The sequence below is a fragment of the Myxine glutinosa genome, chromosome 10 (genome assembly GCF_964187855.1).
Source record: "Myxine glutinosa chromosome 10, kmMyxGlut1.1, whole genome shotgun sequence".
NCBI classification, from domain to species: Eukaryota; Metazoa; Chordata; class Myxini; order Myxiniformes; family Myxinidae; genus Myxine; species Myxine glutinosa.
In genome coordinates, this window is record NC_136270.1 from 138,189,610 (window position 1) to 138,202,861 (window position 13,252).

General features: G+C 32.5%; 1 protein-coding gene across 3 annotated transcripts in view; it reads right to left on the reverse strand.

Annotated features, from left to right (window-relative positions):
* LOC137433721 (glycerophosphocholine cholinephosphodiesterase ENPP6-like) overlaps positions 1-13,252 on the reverse strand; it is a 121,536-nt gene that overhangs the window by 15,403 nt on the left and 92,881 nt on the right. For all 3 annotated transcript variants that reach the window (XM_068125987.2, XM_068125985.2, XM_068125986.2), the window contains one exon: positions 8,789-8,926. In XM_068125987.2, the coding sequence (XP_067982088.2) occupies positions 8,789-8,926 (138 nt within the window). The remainder of the gene's footprint in view (positions 1-8,788; positions 8,927-13,252) is intronic.

Sequence of the window (13,252 nt, forward strand, 5' to 3'; positions counted from 1 at the left end):
ATTAGTTTCTGCAATATAATGGAATATTTTAAAGAATATTATGGAATAGTTTCGAGAATAGAACAGATTAGTTTCTGCAATATAATGGAATATTTTAAAGAATATTATGGAATAGTTTCGAGAATAGAACAGATTAGTTTCTGCAATATAATGGAATATTTTAAAGAATATTATGGAATAGTTTCTGGAATAGAACAGATTAGTTTCTGCAATATAATGGAATATTTTAAAGAATATTATGGAATAGTTTCTAGAATAGATCAGATTAGTTTCTGCAATATAATGGAATATTTTAAAGAATATTATGGAATAGTTTTGGGAATAGAACAGATTAGTTTCTGCAATATCATGGGATATTTAAAGAATATTATGGAATAGTTTCGAGAATAGATCAGATTAGTTTCTGCAATATAATGGAATATTTTAAAGAATATTATGGAATAGTTTCTGGAATAGATCGGTTTAGTTTCTGCAATATAATGGAATATTTTAAAGAATATTATGGAATAGTTTCGAGAATAGAACAGATTAGTTTCTGCAATATAATGGAATATTTTAAAGAATATTATGGAATAGTTTCTAGAATAGAACAGATTAGTTTCTGCAATATAATGGAATATTTTAAAGAATATTATGGAATAGTTTCTGGAATAGAACAGATTAGTTTCTGCAATGTAATGGAATATTTTAAAGAGTATTATGGAATAGTTTCTGGAATAGATCGGTTTAGTTTCTGCATTATAATGGAATATTTTAAAGAATATTATGGAATAGTTTCTGGAATAGAACAGATTAGTTTCTGCAATGTAATGGAATATTTTAAAGAGTATTATGGAATAGTTTCTGGAATAGATCGGTTTAGTTTCTGCAATATAATGGAATATTTTAAAGAATATTATGGAATAGTTTCGAGAATAGAACAGATTAGTTTCTGCAATGTAATGGAATATTTTAAAGAATATTATGGAATAGTTTCTAGAATAGAACAGATTAGTTTCTGCAATATAATGGAATATTTTAAAGAATATTATGGAATAGTTTATAGAATAGAACAGATTAGTTTCTGCAATATAATGGAATATTTTAAAGAATATTATGGAATAGTTTATAGAATAGAACAGATTAGTTTCTGCAATATAATGCAATATTTTAAAGAATATTATGGAATAGTTTCGAGAATAGAACAGATTAGTTTCTGCAATATAATGGAATATTTTAAAGAATATTATGGAATAGTTTCGAGAATAGAACAGATTAGTTTCTGCAATATAATGGAATATTTTAAAGAATATTATGGAATAGTTTATAGAATAGAACAGATTAGTTTCTGCAATATAATGGAATATTTTAAAGAATATTATGGAATAGTTTATAGAATAGAACAGATTAGTTTCTGCAATATAATGCAATATTTTAAAGAATATTATGGAATAGTTTCGAGAATAGAACAGATTAGTTTCTGCAATATAATGGAATATTTTAAAGAATATTATGGAATAGTTTCGAGAATAGAACAGATTAGTTTCTGCAATATAATGGAATATTTTAAAGAATATTATGGAATAGTTTCGAGAATAGAACAGATTAGTTTCTGCAATATAATGGAATATTTTAAAGAATATTATGGAATAGTTTCGAGAATAGAACAGATTAGTTTCTGCAATGTAATGGAATATTTTAAAGAATATTATGGAATAGTTTCTAGAATAGAACAGATTAGTTTCTGCAATATAATGGAATATTTTAAAGAATATTATGGAATAGTTTCGAGAATAGAACAGATTAGTTTCTGCAATATAATGGAATATTTTAAAGAATATTATGGAATAGTTTTGGGAATAGAACAGATTAGTTTCTGCAATATAATGGAATATTTTAAAGAATATTATGGAATAGTTTTGGGAATAGAACAGATTAGTTTCTGCAATATAATGGGATATTTTAAAGAATATTATGGAATAGTTTATAGAATAGAACAGATTAGTTTCTGCAATATAATGCAATATTTTAAAGAATATTATGGAATAGTTTATAGAATAGAACAGATTAGTTTCTGCAATATAATGGAATATTTTAAAGAATATTATGGAATAGTTTATAGAATAGAACAGATTAGTTTCTGCAATATAATGCAATATTTTAAAGAATATTATGGAATAGTTTCGAGAATAGAACAGATTAGTTTCTGCAATATAATGGAATATTTTAAAGAATATTATGGAATAGTTTCGAGAATAGAACAGATTAGTTTCTGCAATATAATGGAATATTTTAAAGAGTATTATGGAATAGATTCTAGAATAGAACAGATTAGTTTCTGCAATATAATGGAATATTTTAAAGATTATTATGGAATAGTTTCTAGAATAGAACAGATTAGTTTCTGCAATATAATGGAATATTTTAAAGAATATTATGGAATAGTTTCGAGAATAGAACAGATTAGTTTCTGCAATATAATGGAATATTTTAAAGAATATTATGGAATAGTTTTGGGAATAGAACAGATTAGTTTCTGCAATATAATGGAATATTTTAAAGAATATTATGGAATAGTTTCGAGAATAGAACAGATTAGTTTCTGCAATATAATGGAATATTTTAAAGAGTATTATGGAATAGATTCTAGAATAGAACAGATTAGTTTCTGCAATATAATGGAATATTTTAAAGAATATTATGGAATAGTTTCGAGAATAGAACAGATTAGTTTCTGCAATATAATGGAATATTTTAAAGAATATTATGGAATAGTTTTGGGAATAGAACAGATTCGTTTCTGCAATATAATGGAATATTTTAAAGAATATTATGGAATAGTTTCTAGAATAGAACAGATTAGTTTCTGCAATATAATGGAATATTTTAAAGAATATTATGGAATAGTTTCGAGAATAGAACAGATTAGTTTCTGCAATATAATGGAATATTTTAAAGATTATTATGGAATAGATTCTAGAATAGAACAGATTAGTTTCTGCAATATAATGGAATATTTTAAAGAATATTATGGAATAGTTTCGAGAATAGAACAGATTAGTTTCTGCAATATAATGGAATATTTTAAAGAATATTATGGAATAGTTTTGGGAATAGAACAGATTAGTTTCTGCAATATCATGGGATATTTAAAGAATATTATGGAATAGTTTCGAGAATAGATCAGATTAGTTTCTGCAATATAATGGAATATTTTAAAGAATATTATGGAATAGTTTCTAGAATAGATCAGATTAGTTTCTGCAATATAATGGAATATTTTAAAGAATATTATGGAATAGTTTCGAGAATAGAACAGATTAGTTTCTGCAATATAATGGAATATTTTAAAGATTATTATGGAATAGTTTCGAGAATAGAACAGATTAGTTTCTGCAATATAATGGAATATTTTAAAGAATATTATGGAATAGTTTCTGGAATAGAACAGATTAGTTTCTGCAATATAATGGAATATTTTAAAGAATATTATGGAATAGTTTCGAGAATAGAACAGATTAGTTTCTGCAATATAATGGAATATTTTAAAGAATATTATGGAATAGTTTCTGGAATAGAACAGATTAGTTTCTGCAATATAATGGAATATTTTAAAGAATATTATGGAATAGTTTCTAGAATAGATCAGATTAGTTTCTGCAATATAATGGAATATTTTAAAGAATATTATGGAATAGTTTTGGGAATAGAACAGATTAGTTTCTGCAATATCATGGGATATTTAAAGAATATTATGGAATAGTTTCGAGAATAGAACAGATTAGTTTCTGCAATATAATGGAATATTTTAAAGAATATTATGGAATAGTTTCTGGAATAGATCGGTTTAGTTTCTGCAATATAATGGAATATTTTAAAGAATATTATGGAATAGTTTCGAGAAAAGATCAGATTAGTTTCTGCAATATAATGGAATATTTTAAAGAATATTATGGAATAGTTTCGGGAATGGAACAGATTAGTTTCTGCAATATAATGGAATATTTTAAAGATTATTATGGAATAGTTTCGAGAATAGAACAGATTAGTTTCTGCAATATAATGGAATATTTTAAAGAATATTATGGAATAGTTTCTGGAATAGATCGGTTTAGTTTCTGCATTATAATGGAATATTTTAAAGAATATTCTGGAATAGTTTCGAGAAAAGATCAGATTAGTTTCTGCAATATAATGGAATATTTTAAAGAATATTATGGAATAGTTTATAGAATAGAACAGATTAGTTTCTGCAATATAATGGAGTATTTTAAAGAATATTATGGAATAGTTTCGGGAATGGAACAGATTAGTTTCTGCAATATAATGGAATATTTTAAAGAATATTATGGAATAGTTTTGGGAATAGATCGGTTTAGTTTCTGCAATATAATGGAATATTTTAAAGAATATTATGGAATAGTTTCGAGAATAGAACAGATTAGTTTCTGCAATATAATGGAATATTTTAAAGAATATTATGGAATAGTTTCTGGAATAGATCGGTTTAGTTTCTGCAATATAATGGAATATTTTAAAGAATATTATGGAATAGTTTCGAGAAAAGATCAGATTAGTTTCTGCAATATAATGGAATATTTTAAAGAATATTATGGAATAGTTTCGGGAATGGAACAGATTAGTTTCTGCAATATAATGGAATATTTTAAAGATTATTATGGAATAGTTTCGAGAATAGAACAGATTAGTTTCTGCAATATAATGGAATATTTTAAAGAATATTATGGAATAGTTTCTGGAATAGATCGGTTTAGTTTCTGCATTATAATGGAATATTTTAAAGAATATTCTGGAATAGTTTCGAGAAAAGATCAGATTAGTTTCTGCAATATAATGGAATATTTTAAAGAATATTATGGAATAGTTTATAGAATAGAACAGATTAGTTTCTGCAATATAATGGAGTATTTTAAAGAATATTATGGAATAGTTTCGGGAATGGAACAGATTAGTTTCTGCAATATAATGGAATATTTTAAAGAATATTATGGAATAGTTTATAGAATAGATCAGATTAGTTTCTGCAATATAATGGAGTATTTAAAAGAATATTATGGAATAGTTTATAGAATAGATCAGATTAGTTTCTGCAATATAATGGAATATTTTAAAGAATATTATGGAATAGTTTCGAGAATAGAACAGATTAGTTTCTGCAATATAATGGAATATTTTAAAGAATATTATGGAATAGTTTCGAGAATAGAACAGATTAGTTTCTGCAATATAATGGAATATTTTAAAGAATATTATGGAATAGTTTCGAGAATAGATCAGATTAGTTTCTGCAATATAATGGAATATTTTAAAGAATATTATGGAATAGTTTCGGGAATAGAACAGATTAGTTTCTGCAATATAATGGAATATTATAAAGAATATTATGGAATAGTTTATAGAATAGAACAGATTCGTTTCTGCAATATAATGGAATATTTTAAAGAATATTATGGAATAGTTTCGAGAATAGATCAGATTAGTTTCTGCAATATAATGGAATATTTTAAAGAATATTATGGAATAGTTTCGGGAATAGAACAGATTAGTTTCTGCAATATAATGGAATATTTTAAAGAATATTATGGAATAGTTTATAGAATAGAACAGATTCGTTTCTGCAATATAATGGAATATTTTAAAGAGTATTATGGAATAGTTTATAGAATAGAACAGATTCGTTTCTGCAATATAATGGAATATTTTAAAGAATATTATGGAATAGTTCATAGAATAGAACAGATTATTTTCTGGAATATAATAGAATCGTTTCTGCAATATAAAAGATTCATTTCTGGAATATTATGGAATAGTTTCTAGAATAAAACGGATTAGTTTCTGCAATATAATGGAATATTTTAAAGAATATTATGGAATAGTTTATAGAATAAAACAGATTAGTTTCTGGAATATCTTGGAATCGTTTGTAGAATAAAACGGATTAGTTTCTGCAATATAATGGAATATTTTAAAGAATATTATGGAATAGTTTATAGAATAGAACAGATTATTTTCTGGAATATCTTGGAATATTTTCTAGAATAAAACAGATTAGTTTCTGGAATATCTTGGAATCGTTTGTAGAATAAAATGGATTAGTTTCTGGAATATCTTGGAATAGTTTCTAGAATAAAACGGATTAGTTTCTGGAATATAATAGAATCGTTTCTGCAATATAAAAGATTCGTTTCTGGAATATCATGGAATAGTTTCTAGAATAAAACAGATTAGTTTCTGGAATATCTTGGAATAGTTTCTAGAATAAAACGGATTCGTTTCTGGAATATCTTGGAATCGTTTGTAGAATAAAACGGATTAGTTTCTGGAATATAATAGAATCGTTTCTGCAATATAAAAGATTCGTTTCTGGAATATTATGGAATAGTTTCTAGAATAAAACGGATTAGTTTCTGGAATATCTTGGAATCGTTTCTAGAATAAAACAGATTAGTTTCTGGAATATCTTGGAATCGTTTGTAGAATAAAACGGATTAGTTTCTGGAATATCTTGGAATCGTTTGTAGAATAAAACGGATGAGTTTCTGGAATATCTTGGAATCGTTTGTAGAATAAAATGGATTAGTTTCTGGAATATCTTGGAATAGTTTCTAGAATAAAACGGATGAGTTTCTGGAATATCTTGGAATCGTTTGTAGAATAAAACAGATTAGTTTCTGGAATATCTTGGAATAGTTTCTAGAATAAAATGGATTAGTTACTGGAATATCTTGGAATAGTTTCTAGAATAAAACGGATGAGTTTCTGGAATATCTTGGAATCGTTTGTAGAATAAAACGGATTAGTTTCTGGAATATAATAGAATCGTTTCTGCAATATAAAAGATTCGTTTCTGGAATATCATGGAATAGTTTCTAGAATAAAACAGATTAGTTTCTGGAATATCTTGGAATAGTTTCTAGAATAAAACGGATTCGTTTCTGGAATATCTTGGAATCGTTTGTAGAATAAAACGGATTAGTTTCTGGAATATAATAGAATCGTTTCTGCAATATAAAAGATTCGTTTCTGGAATATTATGGAATAGTTTCTAGAATAAAACGGATTAGTTTCTGGAATATCTTGGAATCGTTTCTAGAATAAAACAGATTAGTTTCTGGAATATCTTGGAATCGTTTGTAGAATAAAACGGATTAGTTTCTGGAATATCTTGGAATCGTTTGTAGAATAAAACGGATGAGTTTCTGGAATATCTTGGAATCGTTTGTAGAATAAAATGGATTAGTTTCTGGAATATCTTGGAATAGTTTCTAGAATAAAACGGATGAGTTTCTGGAATATCTTGGAATCGTTTGTAGAATAAAACAGATTAGTTTCTGGAATATCTTGGAATAGTTTCTAGAATAAAATGGATTAGTTACTGGAATATCTTGGAATAGTTTCTAGAATAAAACGGATGAGTTTCTGGAATATCTTGGAATCGTTTGTAGAATAAAACGGATTAGTTTATGGAATAAAATGGAATCGTTTCTGGAATAGAACGGATTATTTTCTGGAATATAATGGAATAGTTTCAGCAATAGAACACATTCGTTTGTGGAATATAATGGAATAGTTTCTGGAATATAATGGAATAGTTTCTGCACTAGAACAGATTCGTTTGTGGAATATAATGGAATAGTTTCTGCACTAGAACAGATTCGTTTGTGGAATATAATGGAGTAGTTTCTGGAATATAATGGAGTAGTTTCTGGAATAGTTTATTTTCTATTTCTGCAGTAAAGATTCTTTGTCGTCTTAACACGGTTGCATTAATTGTGTCCTTCAGATTTAGGCCTTGTTTTCCACCTATTTTGTGTTCACCATTCTGTTTGAAACAGTTCTGTCCAGGTTGATATAGATTGGTGTAAGTGCTTGTGGCTGTTGGAGCCTTTCAACAGTAAAGTAGATAGGCCTTTCTTGAATTGGCTCCTTTTCTTGAATTGGCTCCTTTTCTTGAATAGCCTTTCTTGAATTTCCTTTCTCCATTGTGCAGGTTCGACTCTCTTGGCTGTTCATGAGAAGACTTCGTGGTAGTTTGTCTACTTGTTAATGTGGACACACAAACGTTATAACTCACCCACATGTTTGTTTGAATATTTATCATTGTCTGCTGAAGTACTGCTGATCCCAGCTAATAGTCAATGCTATAGGAGCCTGTCCCACCCCCTTCTACATATCTAATATTCCTCTGATACAAATAATCCGAGCTGTGAGGGTTAGAGTTAGGTGAATGAGTGTATTGTGATCGGTATTATTTTTCTTTATGAACATGTTGGGACAAGGTAAAGTGCTTATGCTAAGGAAACATCCCTTTGTCGGAAGCTTTTTCTAGAAGATGGAAGCTTGTCTCATCTTCCTCAATTCAGATTTTCAAATGTACTACCCATCACTATCTCTGCACATCAACAATCGCTTCTACACACACGGATTATTTCCCCTTTAGTTCCTCTCCAGGCCATCGTTTCTCGTTTTTGTGTTATTCCCCCCTTACTTCTCGTATATTTCCACCGTGACCCCCCCAATACACCCCAGTAGTTTGTGAACCTGCTGCCCTTTGTTGTTCAGCTCCTCCATGAGCCTTCACGCTTGTATATAAAAAGATTACACTGTGTTATGCAAATAATAATGTTTTCACTTGGCTAATTGTCGAGGCCTAGTGCAATCAATTTAAGATAATGATAACAATCCTATCAACTTTCGGAAGATTCTGAACATGATGAATAAATGCTTTGACTTGCACAAAAGTACACAAAGTGAAATCACGAGGGAATAAAGTAAAGGAAATCCATACCCAGGTAATGAACCAGCCTTCATCTGCAAGCAGTGTGAGTGGAGACACGAAACGACCAGCACCATAATGGAACCTTTCTGGTACCTCGTTCCGCCTGTACACTGTCATGTTGGACAGATCTTTCAGCAACTGGTACACCTACAAAGCATGTCGTGTAGGTAAGGGTTTCCAGCCTCACCTTTCAATGTAATAAACTTTATGTTTTTATACTTATACTGTGAAAAACAGACTGGAAATGGATTCACATAATATCTTTAACGATTGTCCTTATACGGCGTAGCCCATTGGGCAAAGCCGTCGAGAACAGTGTTTGTCCATCCGTATGTATGTATGACTGTATGTCCCCTCAAACGTATACCAATCAGAGCTGAGGATCTGGTCACATGACAGGGTGATGTGATTACGTCCTATGTCATTACGGCGGTGTGGCGGCTGACTCTGCACACCGCCATTTTAATTCCAATTTTGTTTCGGCAGAACATATCATCGAACCTGTCATATATCACAATCGCCATGCTCCACCTTTGTGTTTTTCATTCAGTGTGAAACACAAACAAACCGATTGTAAAAATGACCATCAAATATCGAAAGAATAGGCCTAGACATTATGTCTCTTCCAACAATACGATAGGTATAGGCCTTAGACATTATGCCTCACCTTTGGGACGCTTCGGACAAATTAAGCACAGGTTTCTTAATACAGTAGTATCGTTTTCGTAATAGTAATAATAACTAGAACTGCCACTTTAAAACTGCTGGCAGTGATGACCGGTTTACTCGCACCCACTTTTGATACAACCCCACTTTTGATACAATCCCACTGTTGATACAATACCACTTTTGATGCAACCCCACTTTTGATACAATCCCACTTTTGATACAATACCACTTTTGATACAACCCCACTTTTGATACAACCCCACGTTCATTGGACATGCTTTGACACAACCCCCTTGGATACAACCCCGACACACACACACACACACACACACACACACACACACACACACACACACACATCCCCCTACCCCCACCCACACACACACACACCCCTCCCCCCACACGCACACCCCTCCAAACACACACACACCAACACCCCCCCCACACACGAACACACACACATCCCCCCCACACCCCCCCCCACACACAAACACACACACACATCCCACCACCCCCACCCCTAACACACACACACACACACACACACACACACACACACACACACATCCCCCCTACCCCTACCCCCACCCACACACACACTCCCACACCCCTCCCCCCACATGCACACCCCTCCACACACACACACACACACACACACACACACACACACACACACACACACACACAACCCCCCCCCTCCACACACACACACATCCCCCCCCCCCCCACACACACATCCCCTGACACACACACACATCCCCCGACACACACACACACACACACACCCCACCCCCAACACACACACACACACACACACACACAAACACACTCATATATTCAAACGCACACACACACACACACACACTCATATATCCACACACACACACACACACACACACACACACACACACACACACACACCCCCACACCCCTCCCCCACACACACACCCCTCCACACAAACACACACACACATCCCCCCACCCCAGCCATTTAAAAAAATATTTGCGTTTAATTAACGACATCTGCCACCCGTGGAAGAACGTCCTGCCGTGGCATGACGTCATCCGTGGCCCGTGCCGTATGTCAGCGGAAGAATGAAGTATCCCGTCGATCGAACTTGGTCAAATTTTTCATGATTGTCACCAAATTTGTTGTGGTATTTTGTTAACTCATCCGAGGCAAGACGACAATCGAAATCCGATTTGAAATCGGAGCAAATTTGACGCCGCAAGGTCTACCTGCACGCATGGATATTTTACCTGAGGAAGAATTCACTTTGGAAATGCGATCCATTTAAAATGTTAGATTTTGAATAACTTCGTCATTTTTCATCGGATTTCCACAAAATAAAGGTCACCATTGCTTGCAGATACCTCTCTTTCTCCTTAAAATTGAAGACAGGATGAACTTCAGAGCGAGAAATAAGCCGAGGCGGCGGAGAGTTTTACAATGTTATTTTCCAATATGAATGACAATATCATGTAGTTTTACGAAAATTCATCAGAATTTGCCCAGATTTGTTGCATTCGAATGTTAACACCCTCTAGCGACTGCCAAATCCGAAGACAATTTAATTTCGAGCTACCCTTAGCTCGTGAGGTGGTTATGTCACATGGCCTGGTCAAAAAAAGTATTGCGGCTCTTCTTCTTCATGCAATAACAACTTCTAGCTTCCAGACCGTACATCATCCAATCATCTTGAAATTTTGCACACTTCTTCTGATTGATGAGAGCTACATTGTGTTAAAATTCAAGTCGATCAATGCAGTGGTTCAAGAGTTACAAGCTTTTTAAAATTTACCTTCCATTATTTATTGCGGCCAAACCATGTGACTTATCAAAACGTCTCAAGTAACATTGAAACATCCCCCCATGAGGAACATTTCTGTAAAGTTTCCACTCGATATCTTCACAAATTATGGAGGTGATACCATTTCTAGTTTGAGCTTTAAAACATCATAACTCTGAAACCATGTGTCGGATGACGTCGTGCTCACTGACTTTTTTGTTCGTCATGGGTATGCGAATACGCATGCCAAGTTTGGTCTCGATCCATCCAGCCGTTGCGGATAAAAAGGGGTTTTTGTGTTTTTTCACGAAAAACAAGATGGCGGCCGAACCATGTGACGTATGACTTCAAAAATTTTGAGTTTTTTTTAAATAAGCATCTGGAAAAAAATCCCATTTTAGGGGGAGAATTTTTTTTTTGTATGACGAATTCTAACCTCAACGTTAGCATTTTTAATATACTCGATACACATGTCTTTTGTTCCCATTGAAGAGTTCTTTACAACGAGCCATTCCTCAAATTTTTCCATTGAGCGGTTTCGGAGAGACAGAGGGGCAAAGTTGAATGTGTTTTACAAGATGGCGCCCATACCACGTGACATGTGACGTCATAATTAGCATTAAAAAAATTCTACGAGCCGAGACGATCATTTGCTGAAAATTTCCTGTCAATCTGACCAGCGGTTGCTGAGAACATTAATTATGAAATTTTCGGAGGTGCAAAATAGGGCGGAAGAATAATAATAATAAGAAAAACTCTAGCAGTAATAATAGGTTTCCTCTCCATTTCATGGAGACTAAACCTAATAATATAGTAAATATAACCATAACACTTTAATCCCAATGTCATGAATACAACGTTAATGGATTGAAGCAGTGTATGGTTCATGATAAATGATGAGCGTTGTTCGGCACTCATATTAATAACGCGGAAGTAAGGATTTCACCTCGGATTTTTAATGGTAATATCATTTTCGAAATAATGATAACGTCACGTTAATATTATAGCCAGCGAAGCCGGTGTTGTCAATGAACGCGTACGTATTATGTTGAAAAGCCAGATTTTGCTGGATCCCTTGGCTTGAGAATTTCGAAGCTTTGACGCACCAAATCGCTCAATGGAGGCCGCCATCTTGTGGATGCGGAAGTATGCATAACAAATTGAAAAAAGTTCAAAAGGAGTTTGTTTCACCCGTCTTTGTTTGATTCACAATCTTATGCACCTCTAATATGTAATTATAATACTTTAAGACCAACCTCGTTATCTTCAATGAAAATCGTCACCAAACACCGGAACCAATGAGATCCGAGCATTTGAAAAAATATTTCAAAAAAGCTTATTACGCGTTTCAGAGGGTGAAAATTCTAAAATGTTCTAAAATTGATGAAGAATTCTTTTTTCGAAATCTCGCGGCTGTAGGGCATAGTTTTTCACGGCCGGAAATATCCGAAGTTGAGACGGAATTCACCGAATTAATAGAAGTAAATTTTATCAATTTTAATCTCATCCAGAATGCAAATGGTGTCATTTTCGGTCTGAATTTGCGAAATTTTGTGAGCTGACCAATCAGCGATCAGCATAGGTCAGCCAATGAGCGCCATCGACACGGTTTGATTAACGACAGTCACACATTGCCGTTGAAACGGCGCTATCGTCTGATCTGTCGGCACTGATCTTACTGCAAGCTAACTTCTTCTGGTGGAGGAAGCCGCAGTGGCCAGAGAGAACCAGCCCTGACAGCGACTGAAGTTAGAAGACTACACACATACTGTGAAAACGTATATTAAGCCCAGTTAAAATTTCTTAAAATAGGCCCTAAGCTAGCACATCGTATCGTTACTTCCTTAAGCTTCTTGTGACATTTATTGTATGTAGCTATTGGGGAGGACTGTCTGCTCTTCTCTTTTACCAAGTCTTACCAGGTACGGTACCTACTACACCTACCTACTACCAACTACCTAACCCACTGATGCCATCATGATGGGTAAAATAGTGGCAAGAGGCTTTGGCTTCG